The sequence below is a fragment of the Centrocercus urophasianus genome, unplaced genomic scaffold (genome assembly GCF_019232065.1).
Source record: "Centrocercus urophasianus isolate 14NV4802_14NV808 unplaced genomic scaffold, USGS_Curo_1.0 seq_10, whole genome shotgun sequence".
Taxonomy (NCBI): Eukaryota; Metazoa; Chordata; class Aves; order Galliformes; family Phasianidae; genus Centrocercus; species Centrocercus urophasianus.
Genome location: NW_024884142.1, coordinates 99,449,581 through 99,475,200, shown reverse-complemented (window position 1 = coordinate 99,475,200; position 25,620 = coordinate 99,449,581). Strand labels below are relative to the sequence as shown.

The window sequence follows — 25,620 nt, the reverse complement described above, 5'->3', positions numbered from 1 at the left end:
TGCACAGAGCCAATGCAGAAAGCAGAGTTATGCTTTGACTTTTTGGTTAGGTGTGTTGTACGCATTGTCAGAGGCCTGGCACCTAACTCAGGTAGTGCTCTTCTAGGGTTTAAGTGGGACTTAAATTCTCTTTATGAATTGGGCTGACGTTTTGCACGTGGATTAAATTTTAACTTTAAAGCTTACAGTTGGATCTATTGTGCATAGCTTGTATGTTATTGCCAAATACTTCTCACCATCTGTTAGGTCAGCTCCACTTCCTCCCATCACAAAGCGAGCACACAGTTCTTTAGATGGATTTGGGGTATGTCCTACTCAAAATTTATCTGCATTTTTTGCAGCTCTGCTCCAAATAAAGTAACTTCCCTGGTGTTTCACATTCTTCTGTAGTTTCAGTGGTCCAAAACACCACGCTCGCATTTTCAAACAAAAGCCTTCTCTGGACACACAGGCAGCAAGAAAATAATTTTTTAATGCAATAAATTGAGAAATAGTCATTCATGCTGGGAAGTTTCTTGACATCCAGAGTCAAGGCATTTCTGTCACAGCCACCTTATTTTAACTGACAATTGTTGTCTTGTATTTAACGTTTCATTCTAGCAGCTCAGATTCCCATCTTAAATTATTGTATATAATGTACATTTACATATCATTTTAATGGCTAGCTTGATAATTACTTAATTAAGCCGTCAGAAAACAATGTGTTCTCAATGAAGCAAATTATTTAGCTGATCTTTTGATGAGCAAATGGAGAAAAACAATATTTTAACTTTTTTTCTGTAATGAAATATTTCTAGTATTGAACATTCTAATTCAATTTGTAAGCCATGACCCCTCATAAACTGTTGTTATCACTCTGATTAATAAAGAGCCAATTTGCTGTTGCAGCTTCGTCACTTGGGAAATGATGAGGTTCACATCGTCTGGTCTGAACACAACAGGAACTACCGCAGGGGCATTATACCAACAGATTTTGGAGATGTTTTAATTGTTATTTATCCGATGAAGAACCACATGTTTTTCATAGAAATAATGAAGAAACCAGAGGTACGTTTTGAACGCTTTACTGAATCTGTCCTATCTCCTGCACGATTGACTGGTAGTTAAAGCTCAATGTTTTAGAGTTTGTTTTTATTTTTTCCCAGCTAGAAATGCAAACAGCAATTAAAATATGCAATTAATTTTATTATATTATGCTCAGTGCTTAAAGAACCACTTCAGAATTCTGATACCGTGGAATTTATTGTGCACATGATGAAATTCCAAAGTGAGCCAGTAGTAGCAAAACAATAAAGATTTGAATTCCACATTTGATATTGATCCACCTCATAAGATGTATGTACTGCTGTACATACAGCACCATGCATAACCTCACATGTTTTCAAGACCCTAACCATAATCTGAGTCAGTGGGATAGAGCGGGCATTGAATATTCTTACATCACACAGAGCATTTGAGTTTGTGTGCCATTTAGCTCATTGTTATGCAACCACATTTTAAGATATTCTTATTTTTTTTAAGCAGTGGATTTTTTTTCTTTAGCAGATGTTAAGAGCATGCAAGTCCATGTCTATATGCATAAAAAAGAGCCCTGCTCTATTAGCTGCTGGTGTATGTAGTGTGCACTTTATGAAAGTGATCAATGTGATAAATACAGTTTTCCTTATGTGAGGGACACTGTTTGTCCAAGAAAAATGCATCCATCAGGTGATGTATTCACTGGCTGTGCACTATTTTTTTAGATGGGGCTATTACACGTTAGCAACTAAAGGCTTGCCAGTAGGCATTGCAAACATGAAAATCTTTTGTACGTTGAAATATTGGGTTTTCTTTTCTTTGCAGTTGTTGTTGAGTTCTGCATTTTACTTCTTGGGATTTTTAACTTTGAGTCTTCCATAAGGAAATCCAGAGTTTAGCTCTGTGCTTGAAAATTCTCAGAATCAGCCCGAGAAAGGCTGTGTCATCTTGTATATTAGTCAAAAACACCCAACGGGCAGAAAGAATAATAGGTAACTGGAAATTTAGTGTTATCCCTACATTTAAAGTGCAAACCATTACAATGTAATAAAATTAATCCAGACATTTCCAGGGCAAGTGTGGCTGACCTTTTGTTCACCAGCTACTGACCCCAGGGTGAATGAAAGAGGCTTGCAGAGAGAAATGTCTGTTGTTTGGCTTCGGTCCCTGGTATTTAAATTGCATTCCCTAATCAAATGAAAAGGCTGTCCTCTCTATCAGGTTACAGAATCCATGGCAACATTTGGCCTTTTATATACATAATGTTAGCCTTTTTGTTTGCATCTAAGTAGAGACACCTGGAGCAATGTTAACATTAACCGATTTAGCATTAATAGCTTCATTATATAAGAATTTCTGATCAGATAGCTGTTACTTTTGTTATATTGCTTCAGCTTGTATTGTTTTCATTTTTTATCTCCCTGCTTGGCAACGGGGCAATGATTTGCAAATTTTTTTTGTCTTGATTAATTAAGCAATATAATTATCAGGAACCGTGATGCAGTCTTTGCTCGACAAAGCTTCTGAGGGAAGACAATAGTAAGTCTGTTAGTGTGAATGCATTCCACGCGTCACAGATGCATGAGGATATTCTGAACAATGAGACGAAAAGCTGCCTGCAAAAGAGGACAAAGAATGCCAGGCAGACTCTACACACTGCACATACCGCCAGGGACATACTGCGGGTTCCCTGGGACACAGATGCCTTGTTAGATTGCAGCTAGTCATCAGAGATTAATTCTCAGCCATTTGGTACAATAATTTACCCATTCCCCAGTCTTTTAACTAGTGCTGCTTGCTATAGAACCGAACTCTTTGTGCTCAGAAGGTTTATTTAACCTTGCCTACTTTTACTCTGTGCAACAAAAGTAATTTTTTTTATCCTGGAAATTATAATGAAGCAGGTGGTTGCAGTGTGGTGAATATTAATTTCTTGTCCATGGATGACTTGCTTTGACATTTGTGGTAGCCTAGGAGTGGAAGGATTTTTCCCTTGACTTCTTTTAAATATTTCATTCCTTCCTAAGCCTAATATATATATTTTTCTGTAACCATCTGAAACAGCTCTTTTCTCAAATATCTGGTTAAATGCTGGCTTGCAGAAAAGCAGTGAGTGGGGCGTGTGCTCCTGTGCATTGAGTTCAGCTGTCCCCTTTCCCTCGTTACGGTGGGCTCTACGTATGGAGCCTGATGATCCGTGGCATCCCATTGACTTCGATGACCCTGCTCTTGGTTCTGGTTCTGGTTTCATCTCTCTTGCTTTGGTAATCATTCGCACTCAATAAAAAGTTGCTTCCATCATCTACATTGTTGCTCTCTTTTCCCATCAGAAAGCCTACACCAACTCTGCTTCATGAAGAATTCTTGACAGGGAATGTGCTTGGGTCTCAGTTCTTCAAGTAACCTGGCTTGCTTCTTAGAAAAGAAAGTGTGTTTCTTCATTTCCCCAATTTTTTGTTTTCTTTTAAATAATCACATGCAATTAGCCACGTAGTGGAGTTCACAGTTGTGGTGTGCTTCCATTCTTATTGCTCTTCTGCTTCCCCTGGTGGCAGTGCTGTGGCTGGGGGCCAAGCAGGGCTTCTCTGCCCATGTGCCCCACAGGCAGGCAGAGCAACCTGCAAGGTTCAGCAGGGGTTTTGTAGTGGAGAAAAGTGTGGTTTGTTGGAGCATGTCTATTTAACTTGGAGACATCAACTGCTGGACTTCTTGTTTCAACAATTCTGACACACTGGGGATAATTTTTTGGGAAAAAAATGCTGGAGAAATTGCTCAGTGAAAGACTTTTAGAAATAGGAGCATAGTTAAGTATTTACACACACACATATACATGATGTGCAGAATGAACACACTTCATGTGTATTTTTAGTGTATAAATTCAGTAATCCTGTGTGAAGACAATTAGCCACACTCCCTAGGCTCCAGGTGTTTCTGAAATACTGGAAGTAAGTCCAGCAAGCAAAAATTGCTTACAGTCAAAATGAGAATCAATTCCTCTGTGTTGTAGCATATGTACATTGCTGATCTGGCTTAAAACATCCAGCATTCACATGTGCATGTAGTTTTGGTATGTTTAATATGTACTTCACTTGCTTGTTCATACTGGCATAAAAATGGAGATTTACGTTGTATCTCCTTTTGTGGATACTTGAAAGGTAGAGTGTGTGTGTTAAAAACTTCACCTAGAAATGTTACTGCATAAGCTGGAGGAACTTGGTGCTGTGGAACATTATCACTTCCATGGCAAAGACTTTCTTCCTGTCACTTTTCTTTCCAGCTGGCCAGTTACTAATGGTAGCACGATGAAATAAAGCAAAATGCTGTGCAAAGATTTTGCATTAATCTTTTTTTTTTTTTTTTGGAGGTGGGAGGAGGCAATATTGTAAGTAAAGGAATGACAAAATAACTGTGAGAAGACAGCTGTCATTTGCAGATGTTACATTAAATCCAAATTTCTTCTGTAATTCATTGCCACTTCTAATTAGAGGAATTCCCTAGATGCAGGGGATTTATATTATTCCCTTTGTCCATTTATTGAATGACTGTCACAGTCACCCACGAGCAGTTGCAGAAGAATAATGGAGGGTATTTATTTATGTGATAAGCCTCTGTACAGATGGAAAAAATCCATAGCTTAAATATTGGTAATTGCTGCTAGCTTCTACTTAGATTTTTTTTTTTCATTTTGCGTTTGTGACAGGGAAGTGAGTTTGACTACTTGTCAATAATGAAACCTCCTATGCAGTTAATCACTGTGTTTCTCTCTGTTCTTGATATGGCAAAGCATATTATACCTACCTAATTGCAGGCGTTTTTCACTTTTATAAAGTCTTTGGGCCTCTTTTCTCTTTTTCTTAACGTTGCCTTTGTCTGAAGAGCCATATGCCACCAAATGACGAGATGTGGTGGGCTCCTCTGGAGGTAACCCTGCAGTAACACAGCTCCCTCATCTTGGTACTGTCTGTGAGACAGACTCATTGCCTCTGCCCACTGTACCTATGGGGCACTGCCTCAAAGAGATGCCATCTTCTTGCATTTCCTGATCTTGGATCAGCTCAACTTTTTTCTTTTAAAAGTCCATGGAAGGAGCTTATGGAATAATATCTGAAGCAAAAGCTCCTGCCAGTGGAGGAGTCAGTCAGTGAATCAATGTCCTGCTGAGATGCAAGACAGAAAATCTCTCTGAGTATCTGTTCCAAATGGAGCATTAACTTCCAATTCACAGGCAAACTTTGCTAATGTATATAATAAGTTCATGTTGAATATACTGTGAAATGTACAAATACACATCAAGCATAATTACAAAAGATTAAGAACTTAAAAAATAGGAGATGAGCATTATACTACAAATGTCAGTATGTACAACAATGTGCTCATACTGTTTCCTGGCAAAATAGTTTGGTAGAGTTTTATTGTGGGGCTGATGCTTATTTTTCCAAACGTCAATAATCTGTATTTATATAATGCAAGATGCAACATGTGCTAGCAAGTGTGGCACCCAGCCTGCCACACTGATTCACAGCCTCTGTCTGTCTGTGATTTGCAGAGGAGACTGTGCAAACTGTTGCTTGTAATGTAGCTGAATATCTCAAGTGCCTTGAGCTGTTCAGGGTGAAGTCTTCATCTTCTTGCCTCCCTCTCACCTTCCTCAAGCAGCAGGTGCCTTGCTGTGGAAATCCCATGGGAATCAGGCTTATTGTTTACTGTTTCTGTTTTTCGTTTTGGAACTTGCTCCTGTGCTTCCCTTAGCTGCCCTCGGCTCAATTTCACATGTGCTGTTTTCATTTTGGGGTCTGCAGGTGCCATTTTTTGGTCCTCTCTTTGATGGAGCCATTGTGACTGCAAAGCTGCTGCCAAGCCTCATATGTGCCACGTGCATCAATGCCAGCAGAGCCGTCAAATCGCTTATCCCTCTCTACCAGAGTTTGTATCCTTTCCTGTTGATGCAAAGTTTCCCTTGGAGGAAGGGTAGGGTTCTTCTGAATATTCTGCTGCTAGGAGGTAAGCATTAGTGAAAATACTTGCTGGAAAAGGTCAGAGCGTTCTGCGTGTCAAGCTCAATTTTAAGTCACTCACACCCTGCTGCCATTCAGTGCTTAAAAAAAAAAACAAAGATCACAAGAATGTTCTCAGCAGCAGGCAAACAAGTGGATTTGGACTTACAGTGATGCTTTGAACAGTAAGTAGTGACAATGTTCCATTTTCTTTCATGGTAATGAAAGTTATCTACGGTGTATGTTAAGCTAATACACAGATAGCAGTGGTGTTCTTACCTGATAAAAGAAGGTATTCCAGTTTGGTTGGTCCTGTTACATTAATAAGACAAATGGGATTTGGCTTCTGAGACAGATATTTCGGTTCCCTAATTCCATTTTTAATCAAACACTTTCTGTAATAGGGGATTTTCAGAAAGTGTTTTCTTACAGTTGCTGGAAGATAGCTAGATGGTATCTCTTCTGCAGATTGCAAGATAAACTTTTATTCTTATATGATACGCATACTAACTGGGTTATTCTGATATGATATGCAGACTAACTGGTTTCACTGTTTTTAGGATTTTCTCACAATGCCATAACTATGTTTGAAATGTCCTATAGCTCGTTTTGTTAATCATTTCAGTTTTGTCAGTAACAGCACTCACTTTGCTTGGTTTTCTTTGGGGAAGGTTTTATTTGAGAATTTTTCTACTAGTAGGAGTTTGAGAAAGAATTTGGAAGTGCTTTGATCTTTGAAACAGCATTGATTAATTACTCTGAGATGCACATTTTTAAAACACTATATTTTCCAAATATTCTTTGTTAAAAAAAATGCTGAGTTTTACCCCACATGTGCTGTAGGAAATTAAAAGTAGCACTGTAGTTAAATAATGTCATTCTGATTAACTTCATTATTTACCCATTTCGTGTGTAAAACAAAGCCAGTTGGTGGTTGTTGCGTAACTATTTCAATTCAGTGCATCAGTTGCAAAGTCATGGCAGCACCTAACAGATGACTCAGAACTTGCCAGGTTTTCCACTTCTGTTTAATGAGAGAATTCTAGCTAATGACTGAAGTTCTTCTATGCAGAATTCAGCTTAATCCATCTGCTTGTGTAGGTAATTTGTAATAATGAGACACTGTGGTAAAAGTAACATAAGAAACTGCGCTCACTGGAATGAAGAGAGACTAATGCTTCTTTGAGTAGTGCCACCACCAACCTCAGATTTCTGCATCCCGCTCATCTTTTGGCTTTCAGTTTGTCATCAGTTTGCTGTGCTCTCACTTTCCTGCAGGGTCCCCTTCTGGGCCCTTCATTGTCTGCAGTGAAACTTGAGCAGCATGAACGTGACAGCACACGCCACATCTCAGCATATGTTTGAGGTCTATCTGAAACCATATCTGTCCCCAGATTCTTGTTTTTCTTTTTTGTGTCTGCTTTTGTACCAATGACATCTGTAGTGGATTGACTGCTACATCTCTATTTGATGGATGAAAGAGAGCTGAGGGATTTCGGAAACAGGACAAAGATGTCGTAGTGGGAAGGTCCCATCAGGATGGCACTGGAGCAGGAGAAAAACACATCCACAATTTTAATTATAAAAAATGAAACTTTTTTCACTGGAAGGATCAACAGTAGTTGTTCCCTATGAGGACAAAGATAGACTGAATATTTTTGTGAGCCAGAAGGTATAATGTAGGTTTGTATATTCCATGAAGGAGTTGCTTGAATTTGTCCAATGCACTAACAGTGCTTTGTAGCTCCCAGAAAGTGCAAGCTCAGTGAATGAGTTTGCTCCTGATGTCGCTTTGCTATCTGTAACTTGGAGGAATGAGAAGAGCAGCCCCAGAAATGTAAAAAGCAATTAAAAGTGTTCGGCGACTTTGTCATACTGTGAAGGAAAATATCTCAAAGGTGAAATAACTCCCAACAAATAGTACAGAAGGGAGAAGCAAGAAGCAATAATCCTAGCAAAGGGAAGGGTGATGTTTGGCAGCACTTGAGACGTAACTTTTGTGGGGTCGCGTGCTGCTGGGTCTGGCAGCGTCCTGTCAGTAGTGACAGCTGAAGTCACTTGTAGGGAAGTCCGCAAACTCTGGTTCCAGCTGCCCTTGTCAGAGGCTTTAAGGGAAGTGTAATCAGCCACAGAGATTAATTTGCATCTCAATTAGGAAAGAGTCAGGAGGAAGCGGTGAGGTCTGTTGCTGGAAGGTTGGGGAAGAAATCTCATCAGGCACAAAGGCTCTGAGCTGGGCGCTGCACTGAGCAAAGGACAGCATCTGAATCCAGTTTCCATGGGGACCAGGACACAGAGCTGCTTTGCACTGTAATCCCTTGGTCACGATGACACAAATTCCAGTGTTGTACCCAAATACATTTTTCTGTTGGAAATACCTTAGAAAATGAGAAGGGTAACTATGGCAGAGCACACAAGGTTGTTCAGTCTGGTTTGTGTGTGTGGGTTTAAGGTGAGTGTTTCTGTTTTACGGAATTCATTAGAGCGAGAGAAATATTCATTAAAAAATAATTAACTATACTTAAACTTTTGTTTAAGGCCGTTCTGGCTGCAAGTTCTTTGTGTGTGCCAAATGACGTGTGATGGCATTGCAGGCAGGCAAAAGCAGCGTAGTTACACATAGCTGAGTTGCCTTGAATGCTTAAAGCTCAATTTTCTGTGCCACTGCTGTAATGTTTACATGTTAATGGATGATTGTACATTAGTATATGTTCAAAATAATCATTTTTTCAGGAGTGCATTCATTCTTGGTGCACTGAAGCATTGAGGCTGAGTGGCCGCAGGCCGTACTAATTGGTGCTCTCACTATCCTCAAGTAACTGTTGAGTGCAAGGTAATGTGTTTCAGCAGCTTCACCACGCTGCTTTTTTAGCCAATAATTGTTGTTTTGAATACGTTTGTGTACTTTATGGAAATCACAAACAGTAAGGTGGCTTAAGATTACTTGGAAACACCAAAAAGTAATGCTTAAACTTTCCTAAAATTATAGGATGAAAATGTGTATATTTGTCGATGTTACTGGCATCTGAGCTGAGCAAATGATGATGTGAATAAACCTTGGCTGCACCAAATGGACCCGTCAAGTTTCTGGTGGAAGTTAGGGGGTGATCTGCAGGACCAGATCATATCTCTGCAGCAACATCACAACATCCGGGGATAGGAGAGAAGCAACAAGTACTGAGGCACAACACTGAGATTCTGGCACTTGCAGTGCAGTAAGTGAGTGTGCCTGGGATGGAAGGCAAACTGCTCAGGCAAATGCAGTTGGAGAAGGCATCAGCTGTTTGCAGCCAAGTGACTGGTCTGTTGAGCATGACCTGCTGAGCAAGTGTCCATTCAGGCCCCACTAACACTGAATGTTTCATAAAATGATGGAGGTTCTGATTTTTTACTTATAAATTACATCTTTGTTTATTTTTCCATTTAATATAAAATTAGTTGTGTGTCGGAAGAGCATTTCTGAACTTTTCTCCCTTCTGTACTGCCAGTTGTCCTAAGTTGCACAGTCTGTACATCACTGAGAGCTGGTCTGATCTGTAAAGATAAATGCTGTGAAAAAAACAGGGTTTGTACTTAATACTTTATTATGTATAGTTGCTGTTTAAGGTGGTAGTTACATTTCCACATTTGGAGATTTACTCGCACCTAAGCTTAGAAACTAAACCTGCAACTACTTCAGTGGTTGGTCTGTAACTTACTGCTCCAGGAAGATTTTGGCATCACGGGATAATGGTGTCTGAGGAAAAAGAATGAGAAATTCTGTTAACCTGGGATCCATACTGTCTTTCAAAGGATGTCATTTCCTTGCTCCTTGAATTAAATTGTTCCTGCTGAAAGTTTTATAAATTAGTCTTAGATTTTTACATACAAAATGTTATAGCCAGGATGCTTATTCTCTGCCATCTCACACATTTCTTAGTAACAATAGTGGTGAAGATCCTACTTTCTTTTTTCCTATTTTCATAATAATGATAGCAATAATTGTGCAAACTTATCTTCAAAATAAGACAGCTGGCTAAAAGATTGTACCAGACCTGGCTTATTTTAGAAGAGTTCTAAGTGCATCCTCACTTGAAAGAAAAGCTTGGCAGAGGTTGAGAAATGGTCACAGCGATACAGAGATGTTGGTGGGTTGCTGTCACAGTGGGTGAGGTCTGTGAGGCAGACCTGTGTGCCTGAATGTACATGTGCACATCTTTGTTTTCACTCTTCACTAAAAAAAAAGTTTCTTTTTAATTTTTTCAAATAATATTCTGCCTTTTGATTCCTGTTTTTTTTCATACTCTTCTGTAGCATCTTGATTAGGGTATGGTGTTGAGATGCTCTTTGGGGGAAGAAGAAATAACTCACAGGTGGGGGGGTGTGCAGACTCATCTGCTCGTTTTCTATCAGAACAGTGTTTCAGGTAGCTAGGAAAGTGTTCTCAGAGATGTAATCCTAGCAGGAGCAGCTAATATAAGCTGTGCTGCTTCTACCTTTCTTTCATCAACAGAATTCCGTAAAGGCTGATCTCAAATACGCTCAGTCTGGCAAGCAGGAAAAAAAGAGAAGACATCACAATTGCAGGCTGAGGTATTGTTTCCAAAGTTGTCTGCTTTTTTTTGTTGCTATTCAGTCAGAGAGGAAAATCTGAAAGTGAGATGTAAATTCTTCCTTAGTTTACCTTGGGTGTCCTCAGTGCATTGCTGCAACATAATACATCTGTGCCTTGGTGCATCTGTGCAGCAGACGCTGGCCGTGTCTGTGAGCTAGAGCAAACAGAAAGCACTAGGAGGATGCATATGCTTTACATAGTATCTGAGCACTGGATGTCACCATTTCCCTGCTTAAGATTCCCAACTCTATGGGCCAGGAGAAAGCAGCCCATACTTTGGAGAGGTGATTTGCTGTGTGAGTAACTTGTAAAGGTTTATGCACTGTAGTGAGCATGGCATGCCTGCTTACCCGTACCAAACAAGCAGCTCAAGAGGATCAAATCAAAGGCCATCTAAATATGTAAAAACAACAAAAAAAAACACAACCCACCACTTTAACACCTTAAATTGTATCCAGATATGATCATATCTGCTATGCATTAATATCTAGAATATTGAGCTTAAGAGAAGATCATCAGCTTTGACTTCAGAATGAATTGCTTCTGTCGGCTTAAACCGGTTTATGATTAACTTAACGTGGAGCGATGATCTGAGTGGCCAGGCTAAAGAACTGTTTGCTGTGAGTCAGCTGTGTAAAGGACTCATTTTTTTTCTGCACGTGTGTTGTAAGGTGTCTGAAAAGATGTTTTGTGCACTTTACAAACTGCGTTTCACTCAGCTTGCCTTCAGAGCTATACTCTGTTATAAAGAGGTGCTTGATTGCACCACGCAAGTGAAATGGAAAGCCTGCTAATCTTTTTAGAGAGGAGCTCATAATTTGTTCCCCTTCTTCCATCCGAAGAAGTCATGCCCTTGGGCTACGTAGATGCTGTTAGAAATGACTATGAAATTCTAAAGCATGTGTCACGAGAGCTGTGACAATTTATATGACACGGCATCTGACAGTTTTCTGCCCAAATGATGGCTTCTGGCTCGCAGGCAGATCTGTGGCCACTCCTGCACCGCTTTGTGTGGAGGGCGGCGTGCTTGCCGTGCTGCTGGTCCCCAAGCCTGGGCTGGCAGAAGTGTGCAGACCCCTCGGAGCGGGGCCGATCGATGGCCGACCGCCTCCCTCCTCTGCCTCCCCTGCTCACAGCACAGCCTTGTCCGGGCAGCGATCGATGCCTCTAATCTGCCGCAGCCCGTAATAAGTCATGCGAGGCAAAGCTTTTAGGTGGCATTACATGGGATTGTGGAGGCGGCTCTTCAGCTCTTATTCATAGTGCTCTTCATAGACTGGCGGAGAAATCTACTGCAGCCCACTTGTGAATGTCTGAGGAGTGCATAATGCTTCCACAGGTCTGAACGTTGCATGTTCCATGCTGACGTATGGACACAACGGGTTTAAGTTCCTGTATTTTTGTGTATGCATCTTACGTACCCATCCCTGACATGTTCCCTTGTAATGCACACGTCTTGCATCCACATCACTGCTACCTGCTTGTTTTCTTCATTTTACAGGAGGGAAGGCAGGCAGTAGTGAAGGTTGCATAGTACGTAGTTGATTAAAAAGTGAGTTAAGCTCCAGACAGTGCAAAAGAAGGCAACCTTTTCTTTATTCATGGAACTTGTATTGCAACAAGAACTCATGCCATCCCAGCTCCCTTGGTCCCTCGTTCCCCATGCGGGAGATTCCCACTGAAAAAATAATGGTTATCGCAGTTTGTTATCCACACCCAGCCAAATTCTCCCCTTGCATTGCTCTCAGCTACTCCATTCCCCACCAGTCACTGCTGAAACTCTGCTTGGGATTTCCAGGTATTTTCTCTGCTGAAATACCCTTCCACAAGCATTACCAGGCCAATGCCCTCGAGTCTTCCCACGATTTTGGATGTCTTTGTAATTTCCTCTTAACAATGCCATTAATTTTTGTGCTGTAACACAGAGCACTGTTATTGTTTTACACATTTACTGCTGCTCCTGCTGCAGCTGGCTTCTGTTCAGTAAAAGTCAGTAAACTCCAACAGGCTTTTATCTGCCAAGTGATTTGATGAACAGTCCTAAAAAAGAGCCTGTGATTCAGTGACATCATGAGCATAGTGTCCTTTAAAATAAAAAGTGAATTCAGTGTGTCAGAAAGAAGGAAAGTGAACTTCAGCTATGTTAAATGATGTACTCATACAGTCATTGGAAGCCACAAAGCACACAGCTTCATCCCTACTAAAGTCTGGAGAGTCTGGGGTCTTTCTGGAGAAATGCAAGCAGCAGGCCAGGGTTTGAATTGGGAACTGGAATCCTAAATCACCGCCATGGAGGAACTGCTGCTTTGGATGACACTCTTGTTACTGCCAAAGAAATGGAATAAAGAAAACATTTTATTTGCACATGAGTAATTTTGCAGAAGGTGGGGTTTTCAAATGCTTCTTTACACTCCTCTGTCCTAAATCAATCCAGAGTTGTGCAGAAGGGTTGCTGGCTTCAAGTTGCAGTGGCAGATCAGTGTGGTGTAGTATTGCTCATAACTGAGAAGATCCTGTAGTCAGGTGTGAGCTTGAGAGATGGACAGGGCCCTGCGTGCTGCGTTCTGTCACATATCAGCACCTGAGCTGTGGTTAACCAGCGCCTCTTGGGCAAGGGAGGTGAGGGGGAATGGTTTTAAACTGAGACAGGGGAGGTTTAGGTTGGATATGAGGAGGAAGTTTTTCACCCAGAGGGCGGTGAGGCACTGGCACAGGTTGCCCAAGGAGGCTGTGGATGCCCCATCCCTGCAGGCATTCAAGGCCAGGCTGGATGTGGCTCTGGGCAGCCTGGGCTGCTGGTTGGTGACCTGCACACAGCAGGGGTTGGAGCTGGGTGAGCATGGAGCTCCTTTGCAACCCAGGCCATTCTGTGATTCTATGATTGTCTTCCTGTGGTGACAGCAGCTGAAATGGATAGATTCAGGCAGATACTTCATTTAAACGTTTTTTCTCCATGCATACAGATGAACAGTTTTGGGTTGCGTTTTCAAACTGAGCGGTGCTAAGTTGGCTGTTCCACCCCTGTTAAGTTGACGAGGATTTGTGCGGCTGAAATCTCCGCTGCATCTTTCAGTACTTCATGCCCAAACGCTCCCCGGCACTTCGGTTTCCTCGGGGTGTCTTCGTTCGCCTTTTGGCCGATCCATCGGTGTGGCCGGGATCCCTCGGAGGAGCAGAGCAGAGGGTCCCAAGCCACGCAGGATGCGTGCCGCGGCCGCTCGGCTTTGTGCACGCTCATTAGCATGCTGGCTGGGCGCCGGCGCTGTCTTTGCTCGCTCGGCGAGCTCCGCTAGCTTACCAGCTGTTCCTGCTGCTCGCGACAATGTCCGGCGTGTCCGGATCACCGGGTTCCTGCGCCCGCCGCCGCGCACAGACAGCCTTTCCGCTGGGGATGCCCACGTGGCCGCCCGGCAGCAGCGGCACCGCATAAAGTAGCAGGCCCTCGCATGGCATATGGTGTCTGGATTCATACAAGATGCAAAACTATTCTGCCGCTAATGCACAATGACTCATAGCATTGCTAATTTTTCTAACAAAAGCCCACTTCCACACCCACACTTTTAACCCCTCGGGCTAAAAAGCCTCCTCTTTAGTTTCAAAGCTTTGGAAATGTAAGGAGGTGGCTTCTGGATCAATAAACGAAACCCTATATTTATTTAAAGCGTATGCAAGTCCTAACGGTTATTTTAAAATGCTGCAGAATGCTGCTCTCAAAACACTTCTCTGACGTACAGGGCTCTTCTTTTTGTTCCAGAGTGGATTTGTTGTGAGACGTGGGGAGTTTTTTATTCTTTGATACTTACATAGTAGAATAGTAGCTGGAACTTGGCTCAGATATTAAAAACTCATTCTGGATTCAGAAAGAATCAAAGCGATGTCCAGCAGCCGTGTATTGCAGTGTGAGTTACCTAGCCATTTATTGCAGTATTGCTTTTAATGTCTGGCTGTGTTTCCCTTATACTTTTTGGGAAGAAAAATAACTTGCTTTCCAACTAGAGGGAGCAGCTGGTCCCACTCGTGCTCATTCTTAGCCCTCCAGACTAATTCCTTTGTGCAGAATGTACGGCGATCGTTCCTACATTTTAATAAAATTATGTGGAATTACCCTGCGTAATTTAGATTAAGAAGATAGGTCTTAATTTTTACAGCGTGATCATCCGATTAAATCACAAAACTCGGAAAAAAACTAAAGCATGTACTGCTTGAAATTATATAGGTCATGAGAAGACTCGTTAGAGGAGACTGAAAAGCTTGGGCTTCTCCACTTTTGTTGCTAGACACAAAGCCTGGCAGAGGCACGTGTGGTGGGGCAGGAAGCCCTGCGCTGCTCCATCACAACAAAAGAACAAAGGGATGCAGGAGGAGGTGTGGAGATGGCCTCATCCCAGCTGGACTAACTCCTTGGGAGCTGGGATTGTGCCTGGAGAAGCCCTGGGTGCCGGTCCAGCTCCTGCACAGGATGCTACATGTAAGGAGAGTCCTGGCCAAAGCACTCCCACCTGGGAGACACTGGGAGCTACGGGGGGCAGGGACCACGTGCTGGCCTGCTGTGGGCACATGCTGGCCACTCACCATTCCTGAAGCCCTGCTGCCAACTTTAAAGCCTCAGTATCCATTGCACAGGGCAGTCTGGAGTCTTTGAGATGCATCTCGTGGGTCGCAGGGTGCAGGCCACCAGCTGGAATGCATCTGTGCATCCTCGTGGACGCATCCCCAACTGCAAAGGAACTTGCAAAACTGCAAATATACAATCTTCAAAGTGTTTTGTATTCTTTTTGTCAAACTTCTCCTGTTTTTCTAAAGAAAACTTGCTTCTCATGAGCTATGTGTGCTGTAATCATTCATTCAAAAGTTAAGAAATTGTTTTCTCTACTGGAAGAATTTGAAGTGTAGCTTTGAATTTTTTTTAATTGCTTGGAAGTTTTTTAATGGCATCGTTTCCCTCTTAGCAAAAGTGAGCTGCAGAAGTCAGTGCTGACCACACTGTGAGGAGGTGAGACCAGATCTCCCCCTGGCCTCCCTGCAGCCTGCTGTTCCTATGAACCTGACATTCAGAAAGTGGGATCCATGATGTAAATGGCTAATTTGCAAATACTATTGTAATGAGCATCACTGTAGTCCTGTATCATTCCTTAAAGAAAGATTTTCCTTCTACAGGCAGTTGAAAGAGTTTTGAAATATTCTGTTACTGGAGGTGGTTTTTTAGGTTGGGAGTGAAAGCTTGGAGACAGAAACGGAGAGGAATAGGAGAAAGATGCTTTTTCATTCTGGGCTCATTGGCATATTCATCTTCATGTTTTCTTTCAGCGGTATTATCTTTTGGTGTGTATTTTAAAGTAACTGCAGTTGTCTTATAATTTTTAATAACTTCTTGAATCGAATACTAAGTGTTTAGTAAGCATACAGTATTTTCTGTTTTTAAAAAAAAAAAAAATGAGTTCATTTTCAGTTTTTCAGTCCTGTTTCCCAGTTGGCCTGAACCAGGTCAGAAACCAGGTTTAGAAACCCTACCTTCTGCTGCACAGCTACGTTTATCAGTACCAGCTTAGGATATCCATCTCGTTCCTTGTCACCTCTTTAACAGTGAGAATGATGTACAAAACCTGGCTAGTCTGTAATTTGTTGGCTTTGCTGGCATTCCCCTGCCCACCTTTCAGTAGTGTTGTTTCCATAGCAGTGATTTCACTTGTTTGCATTATCACTGAGCCAAGCCTGGAGTTAGCTCAGCTTTTCGTTGCTATAAAGCCATGATGCCAGAAGTGCAGCATCGTGAAAGTGAAGTCATTAAAATATATCACATAACCTCAAGCTTTTTTTTTTTTTTTTTCTTAAGCTGAAAGATCTTACCTTAATTCGTGTCACACCCATGACTAATGAGCTGCCTGGTATTGGAAGTTGGCTTCTGGAGTGTTTGGATGGTGTGCCTCCCAGAGCAGCACTATTAAGGGGATGGAAGGATAGAAGCACCAAGAAGGTTATCACAGAGCTGTGCCTGTTCCTTGGGGGAGTGAGCACTGAAGCTGGTGCTTGGAGGCTTTGCACATCACAACTCCTCCCCTCACTCTGAATGTCTGTCCCCATCCCAGCCATCCTCTCCCCAGCACCTGGCACAGCTGGGACACTGGGCTCTGACATCGCTGCTTCCCAGGGCAAATCCAGGGGTAAGAAACAGAAGGGGCTGCGATCTGTTTTCTGTCCTTAGCTGTTAAATATGATCTGTTTTCTGTCCTTAACTGCTAGATACAATTCCGTGTGATTGTAAAGGTTTGGCACTACAGAAACAGCTGCTGCACTGCACCTAGCAGCTGTGAATAACCTCACCCCGGTGTTCCAGGTAGCTGCTGATAGTTGTTTCATTGCTCTGGTTTTAGGCAGGCTGTTTACCTGCCGTTTGACATCCTCACGATAAAAAGACACATCAGTGTCTTTATTTTCAGTAATGTATTTAATGTGTGACAGAAAATTCCTGCTCCCTTCATTTCCTCAGCCAGTTATGGTTCAGAGCATTGCCTGGTTTGCTTTCCTTCCGCTAACTCGTTCGCTGCTGTCCTCCCCTGCACTTTGCTCAGCACTTATCCAGAAGAAAGAGAACGATGGTAGAACTCTTCTATTAAAGCAGCCAACACGTTTGTGGGGTTGGCAGTAGGGAGGAATTGTTCAAATCCATCAGACCTCTTTTAAAGCAGAAACATTTTCCTGATTAGCTTTTGCAGAGCCTGCTGCTTTTTGTGCTCCCGTGTTTTATGACTTGTTGCCATGATAATTCAGCTCATCTTACAGGTTTCTCTAATTGTGATTGATGTGTAATCATTCATTTTATTGAACCTCATTAAGGTCTGCAAACCTCTGTACCAACTTACAGTAATTAGAGCCCAGATAGCCATTCCATCTGTTCACAAGCGCTGTTTAATTAATGAACTTTTAACGTGTTCTTTGCCTTGTAAAAGCTCTTAGTATTCTCAAGTTGTTGAATAGGGTAGGATTTGTATGCCAGCATTTCCTTTTTTTTTTTAATACCACAGCAACGTGCATTTTGGAATCCCAAAAGTCAACACACAAAGTCCTCGGATTTCATGAAGCAGAGTAGAGAGATTTTACTTGCGGTGTCATTTTTTAGGTATCAGTTACAATCTCTGCAATACAGACACTGCAAACGAAAAGCTCACGTGGACTTTATCATCCTTTTTAATGCCCAGGACAACAATTTTTAATCTCCCCTGGTATTGTTGAAGAAGGTATACAGAGACCAAGTAAACAAAATGTTGTGTTTTTCTTATGTTTAGCACTTAGTGGAAGAAAATGAGAAAGACAGTGTGAGCAGATGCACATTTTCTTCCCCTTGAGTTTCATCTTTTTGTTGCATTTAAAGCCCCAGGACTGAGACAGCTTTGTTACTTTTTTGTACTAGTCAGTATAATGAGATTTTAGGGCTGAGTGGATCTGCCAGTGCTGCTGGAGGTATCACAGGGACTGTGGTAATAATGGTCCAGAGCAGCAAAGAATGAGAAAGCAGTAGGACAGAAATTCCTAAATGCTTGGGGTGTTTCTGCTGCGCTATCTGGCTGTGCAGGACGTGGTGAGGCAGTGATTTATGCAGAAAGAACAAATGATTTTTAAAGATGGAAGTAAATTTCTGCTCCCTGACCAGAGAGAAAAGGCTGCATTTCAAGTGTGAGGATTTTTAGGAGAAGCAGTGCTAGAAGATTTCTGTACATGAGGAAATGGTAGCCAAATAGCTGTACTAAATTAGAACGTCAGATTAATCTCACGAGTAACTCTGGAGCTCAAGCAATTAGTAAGAGAAAAAAGAACACCTTTCCTTGCATTCCAGGCCCATTGCTGGCTCTTCTCTATCATACAGCATTGTAGTTCCGTGGTTGGGCTTTGCCTCAAATATTCGGGACGAGAATGAAGTCATACTGCTCAACTCTCAGAATCCCTTTCAGCATCCCAGGGCAGGCCATCTGTCTGGGCCAGGCCCTCTGTTCTCCTGCAGCACGCGTTTCAGCCAGTGCTTTGAGAGAGACCGTGCCCTAGAGAAGGGAAACGTAGTGAAACAGAAGCCCGGGGCATGGGGCTGCAGCTGCAGTGTTTGGAAAAGCGGGCTGCATCGCCTGCCTTCTAATTTCACAAGTTGGTTTTGTGGTTTATTTGTGGGGTTTTTGCTGTTTGTTTGGTTGGTTGGTTTTTTTTTTTGCTTGTTCGTTTATCTTCATCACAGATTAATGTCTAAGACGGGGAAAAGGCAACCTTTTCTATTTTGTTAGAGTTCCCAGCCCCACTGATCTTTTACTTGGGTTTTCTTTGAGTTACCATCCTCTTTTAGACCAGTCTCAGCTGAACGCTGAGTGTTTCCGAGGTCCCAAAAGAGAATGCTCCCAAGCAGTTAGCTTTGAATTCCCTCTCAGGACTCAGGCATATGTGTGAGAAAAATGATTTCTCGCAGACCTTTTGGGAAGTGTGTATGTTTTGTTTGGGAATATGTTGATTTGTGCCAAGGATCGGGTCTAAGCTCCTCTGGCTCAGCCTTTTCCATTTGTGATGTTTCATATGTTGAGTGTTGTGATTTATTTGGCTTGTTCTGAGACATCATTCCAATGGCTGCGATTGAGTCACAACCCAATGATTTAAATGTGTTTGTTGTTTTTTTTTTTAGAGAAGGGAGGAACAAATTCACTCATCGTGTGCATTTAGCAAGGCTTGCTTGTAAAGCTGTGGCATTCCTTTACAAGCATCTAGTTAGGAGGATGCAGTTTTGTTTACAGGAAGAAAGCTCTGGGATGTATCGCCATGCTCGCTGCGAGCGTTTGAGCCCAGCAGTTCAGCCAGTGGTCAGCAGGCAAAAACTGCACAGATGACCTCAGTGAAATTTCAGCAGTAATCAGAGCATCCTGGTGAAGAAAGAGAGCTGAGAAAATCATGCCTTTGGCTTGTTTTGCTTGTCCCCCTGGTTCCTCTCCAGGCAGTCGCTGATGTGTGATGGCTGTGGGGAGAAGAGTGAAGGGCAGAAATCACTGAGCTTACTGCAGCAGGATGAGTGTGATTAGTGTAAATGTGTGCTGCATACATGTTCTAGCAGTATTGCCTTTTAAGCATGTAAACACAAGTCCTGTTCTGCCCTTAGCTAAATAGAAGTGCTAATTAAGTGAATTGCATTTAAGGCTGCTCTATGGAGGGTATCTGATGTTAAATAACAGACATTTAGTTGAAGACTATAATATTGCTTGTATTCCATTCGCTGGAAAATGTCTTAGATTGTTTTTTAACTCAGCATATAAGTATTTCTAACATTCTGTCAGTATGCCTATCACCTAGGAAAAGTGTTTTTACATGATTTGGGTTTATTAAGAGAGACAAGAAAGAGGCTGTTCTCTCGCTAGTTAAATATTATTGCTTGTTAATCCATATTTTAAAAGTTCAAAGACTGTGCTAGCATGTCCCTCTGTGTTCTTTTTGCTGTTGGTAAAGATGTCCTTGTATCAAGCATTCACATTTGTGTGAGAAATAGAATTCAGTTCAGTCGGTGCATAGATTGTCAGAAAGATTAAAGTGTGCATCGCGCAATTTTTCTTCTTTCAGCACAGGGCCTTTGATGTGCTAATGTTCACTTTCTCTCTTTTCATTCAGAAGTGCTGGTCATTGTTTTGAGCTGCAGAACAGTATCTGCCTCATGTAGGCGGATTCTAATACCCTGGTAGCCAAACCTTGCTCAAGGTAGCAGAATATAAATATGCGGTAATATTGATGGCATTGTACGCTGGGATCAGATAACAGTGTGCCTGCACAGATAAATACCAAGGCAAAGCCAAGGCATTTATCGAAAATAATGTTGCAGAAAGCCCAAATATTTAATTGTAAGTAATCCACGTAGGTGGCAGCGTTACTGCTGTTCTACTGAGTCATATAATCCGGTTTTAAAATCAAAAAAAGCTCGGTGGTGTCATGTGCACTCTGAAGTCCGTTACAATAACTCTCGAAGGCAAGGCCGTCGTGTATTTCCAAAGTTAATTAGCAAGTGAAATTATTTGGACGGGCTAATTGTGTTGCAGTGGATATTTTCCAGCAAAGAGCTGCGGTTTTGCAGGCTGCTCGCAGGGCCGACTCGCAGCTCACGTAGCAGGGGATGGCTGCAGGTCATGGCACGGGCATCCTAACAAATCTGCGTGGAGAGACATGCTTACAGCTACCCTTACCTCTGCCAAAATATTGATTCTTCTTGTGCTATGGACTGCTCAGAAATGGTTGGCAGAATCCCCCGTGAAGATAAATATGGGAAGTGTTGGTTGTGTGGGAGTGATTTCAGCAGTGACTGTGCAACGGAGTGATAAAAATCTTCCTTACTAAAACTGGGGGAAATGTGGTGGTTGAGTTTTGAGGGGGTAAGCTGAATACCCACAAAGTACCCCTGCAGATGGATGCTGTAGGAAGCGTCGCCTATTGCACTCAGCAGCTTCTGCCTCAGAATTCAGAGCTGTTGTGCTTCTCAAGCAGTAGAAAATCGTAGCTTTGAAGAAGGTGTGATTACAAAAATAAGCTGCAGATCAAGCCATAAACTAGGTAACATTCAAAAGCGTTTCTCATGAAGTTTCTCTTATGTTAATTAAAATTGAAAATTTAATTAAAAGGTGTTAGTTGATGAAGCTTTTGGCTCAGCAGGTATTTAACCGATAAAATGACAACAAGAACTGGAGAGCTAAGTTGAGTTAAGATGAATATGACCATAAGCCTGCTCTTGAAATATTAAATATTTTCTTGCTGCACTGTGGCTTTGGCCCTGCATCACCGGCCCTGTTCTCCTTCCCTGTTTACTCCAGCAGCTTTGATGCTTCATTAAAATTTTATCCTCTGCTCTTCCCCTTTCTCGTTGGGATCCCCATCATCTCCTTTTATAGCTGAAATGACTCAGCAGTGAGGGACTTCAAAGGCATCAGAAAATCAACTGAAAGGATGCTGTCTTGAAGAAATAGCGTTAATATTCAGAAAACAGCGTGGTTTAATGAAAACTGAGAACAAAAAGAAACCCGTGTCGGTGATGAGGGCTGGGCAACCTAAGCACTGCCGAAGGCTTTCCTCTTTGTACCCTGAATAAAAAATAAAAAAAAAAAGAAAGGAAAAATACTTTTCTCCAAAAGCAGTGATTCAGCTGGGCATCCGGCAGCCCTGCACGCTGGTTTGTGTCGCCTCGAGCGAGCTGTGTCCAGAGGGCTGGCAGGAAGCAGATGGACTCGGCTGCGCTGAGCAGAGCTCGGCTCTTTTGCTGGGGCTGCTGTGTGATTTCGGATGGCCTTGGGGGAATGGCTCTGAAGCGGCACGCTTGTCAGCAGCGCTCGTCCTGCACTCTGCCAGCTCGCAGAGGGGAGCAGGAGTCACTTCCCACTCTGTATCGTAGCCTCCTCAGCAGCACTACTAGCTCACTCGTTTGCCTTCTCAAATCAGATTAATTTTCCATTTTAACAAAGTGCTGTCATTGTGGGAATCAGCCTCTAATCTCATCGCGGTGGAAATGCACACTTCATAACCCAGGCACCTTGGTGATGGGCAGCAGCATGAAGCCTCTGCCAGTGCCTCGCTGCCTTTATACAGCAGAATTGCTGACGTTTTCCCCTATATATTTGTGTAATCCCGTTCTGAGTTCCTGGGGAGCTTTGCATTGGAAACTATCGTCCCTCCTCTGTACCCTGTGATGTGCCTCTTCCATACCCCACACTTGAATTTAGAACGTGGTTGTTTCAGTGCTCCATCATACAGTTCAATCATTAATTCCTGTTTCTGCTCCATAAACAAAGGTGATGGTAAGCCACTATGGCAGGCTACACTTGCTTAAAACCCATCAGAGGTGGAAGATGTTCTAGAGACAGTAAAACATTTTAGGAGAAATTAGAAGCTGCCTGTGGGCTTGCCCCTTTGTGAAGGAGTCCCTTACGTTTTCGGTTTCGCTTCCTCCCCGCACCTCCCACCGCACAAGTGAAAAAGCAGATTTCATAATCATGCTCCAGAATTTTAATTTACTCCTTTGGGGAAACCGAGAGACATCGCAGCATGTACAGTGGGCGAGCTGTGCACTGAAAGGGGAATCCGTTCTCCCTACTGAGAGGTCACTTCCAGGGAAAAAAAAACAAAACGCAACCACGTTGGTTTAAATGCTGCCTTAATCATCTGCTGTTGGGAATCACATTGTCACCAAACGAGTGTGCCCACGACAAAGCCTGGCGAGCAGAAAGCAGTGGATGCTGACTGCTGTACCTGTTGCAGTCTGTGCGTTTGAAAGAGTATTTTAATTTAATGGATTTTAAGCAACATTATTCAAAGATCGACAAAAGGCATACTGTGTTATATGAATAAAAGATTTCCTCTGGATCCTTGTTAACCCTACAATGCCTAGCTGATGCAATTGAGGCGCAGCCACCTGGCAGGGAGATTTTGCTGTCAGCTGCCAGGCAGGGCCCCGCACGGCAGGGCCAGGTGCTGCTCAGTGCCTGCCCCACAGCGCTGGGCACGGGGCTGGCACTGCTGCAGGGATGGGGTCCCTCATTCCATCCTCAGCTCTGCTCCGTTTTGGGACATCTGTAGTGATTGTGAAAAGCCCAGATTATAATGGTAACACATACTTCTTTTTTTTTTTTTTTTTTCTCTCCTTTTTTTTTTTTTTCTAATTTAAAGCCAGGACATCCCTACTAATTTGCCCTTCCTAATGTGCTCTTCCTTCATACCATCTAAAGCAATTTCCCAGCCTGTATCACTGCAGCAACAAGTCTGTTTAGTGTAGAGCATCTTGCAAATGGTGTTGCTGGTAATGGATGTGATAATAAGCCCCACGGTTACCTATCCCTGTTTGTAATGAATGTAAATTATCAAGTATAATAGAGCTGAAACTGAGCTATTTAGTGTTAGGCCCAGAAATAATGAAAAGATCTGTAATAAACTGGAAGGGGCAAAATCATTTTGTGTAATTACAGTCAAAAGCTGTCTTGCAGCATGCCTGTTATTTGACATGAATCCTATAGATAACAACAGCATCGTGACTTGTTGGCATATACGTACCATTTCAGTAACATCTGTAGCATCTTGCTTAAAAACATGAAATGCAGACTTTTACCAGCAGATCTGTAGTTGAATATAATCTCAGCTGATTGATGAGACTGCTATTGGGAAAAAAATAGTTTCTATGTGCAAGTGCACAATCAAACATTGACCTTCCCCATTTGACACAGGTTTCTGAGGTAATTTTTTCATCGCCTTTTCCCACCATCCTGCAGGGCTGTGTGTTTACCTAGCAGGTACATTAGTAAGCAATGCAGAGCACTGTGGCAGGAGCGTTACATATTAATCATGCCCTGCTCAGATGGTTGCTTGCAGAACTTCCTCTGCTTTTCCATGGCTTTGCTGGGCTGTGCAGCTGTGTGCTGCTGCGCCCTGTTTTGCTGTGCACAGCTAAGTAAACCAGATTCCTCCCTTCAGTTATTTAAACTATTTTGCAAGTATCCTCCTGCCTTTGCACTACTCATCCTATTTAACCTGTCAGTAATCCCTTTTTCAACTTCTGAGCTATCCAGATTTCTGAAGTGAGTGTGCAAGAAAGTATTTTGGTAATTTCTGCAGGCTTTCCTTTATGATTCAGGTGCAGTGGTGAGATAAATATTGGCTTCTGATTTACAGAAGCAAAGTTATCTTGCAGGTTACTGAATTGTCTCATGAGCCTGGCAGCGGTTTTGAATGATTAATATGGCATCATCTTCCTCTTCCCACCTCTGGTTGTTTCATTTTCAAGGCTGAGAACAACTTGAGGAGTTCAGATGTTCAGTGGTTTGGAGAATACTGTGTTATCATGGGAGGCTGTTCAGCATGCATTCACTTTGATGCTGCTGTGATGAAGCTACAGAGTACTGAGTGCAAGGCTGAGCTGTGTCCTGTGTCCTTCCTGCAGAGCAGGGTACTGAAGCGTATGTATTTGAATAAGAAGTGTGTATGTGTGTGTGTATTTTCATATATGCAGTGATGAAACTCTTTAGTTTACAGTACATTTTGGAAGATGTCTCTTACATCCTTGCATGCTTACACTTACATCCTTAGCCAGTTTTTTTTTATTAGATATTTTTGCGATCCAAGCGACTACCAGCAGCATTTTGTCATCGCTGACATGAGTAAACCAAACCCATGGGCCTTGTCTTCTCTTTTCCTATCAGAACAAGTAAAAGCTGGAAGATTAGGTCCATAGCTGAGTGTCTCCCCGCTGTCACCTGCTTTGTGCTTGTGGTGTGGGGCTGCCCTCTGGGATGTGCCAGCGCTGGCTATGGAGTATCCCCATGCAAGGAGCTTGCCTGTCAGCAGCTCCCCACGAGCAGCATCCCTGCACGCATCCCCTTCCAAGGAGCATCCCTGCATCCAGCAGCAGCAATCGCTGCCGCGCTGCAGCCCGGCGTTTAAGGAGAAGGCGCAAGGCTTTCACTTAGCCCTGCCACCACATTTATTTTCTGGTTACGGCTCCAAGTAAACATTCCAGTGTCTGCTGCGCGTGGTTTGCGACCAAATCGCATTATCTGCCTTGTCCAGAGGAAGTTGCAGCCGTATAGTAGAGCCATGTGATAAACAGCACTTGTAATTCCTGCCTGCCTGACTCACTTATCTCCATCAAGATTATTAATATTTCCAGCATGTAAGCAGTTTCCAGCAGCTGTCAAATATAAACAATAAGCTACCAGAAAACCTGCTTCTGCTTCTCCCCCTGAACTCGATTCCCTGCAAAACGCATGTACAGGATCTGAAGCTAAAGGTACTGAAGTCCAGCATTGACCAGTGGCTTGGGTTTGGATGTTTTGCTGTCAGCTACTGCTGCCAAAAAATGTGTACTTCATCTTAAGAGATTCATTTCTGTCTTTACAAAAAGGTAGTGTTACTTGATTAAGAATTTAAAACCACAGGATTCCTAATCATAAAAAAATCCTGATTTAAGTCACTTTTTTGTTTCTAAAATACTTCAGTTAGTAGAAGTGTTTTATAAATACACCAGTTATATTT

At 42.5% G+C, this 25,620-nt stretch overlaps 1 protein-coding gene across 6 annotated transcripts in view; it reads left to right on the top strand.

Annotated features, from left to right (window-relative positions):
• The window catches only part of RALGAPA2 (Ral GTPase activating protein catalytic subunit alpha 2), a 118,221-nt gene that overhangs the window by 71,457 nt on the left and 21,144 nt on the right, over positions 1–25,620 (top strand). For all 6 annotated transcript variants that reach the window (XM_042824776.1, XM_042824771.1, XM_042824770.1 and 3 more), the window contains 2 exons: positions 889–1,047; positions 5,817–5,944. In XM_042824776.1, the coding sequence (XP_042680710.1) occupies positions 889–1,047; positions 5,817–5,944 (287 nt within the window). The remainder of the gene's footprint in view (positions 1–888; positions 1,048–5,816; positions 5,945–25,620) is intronic.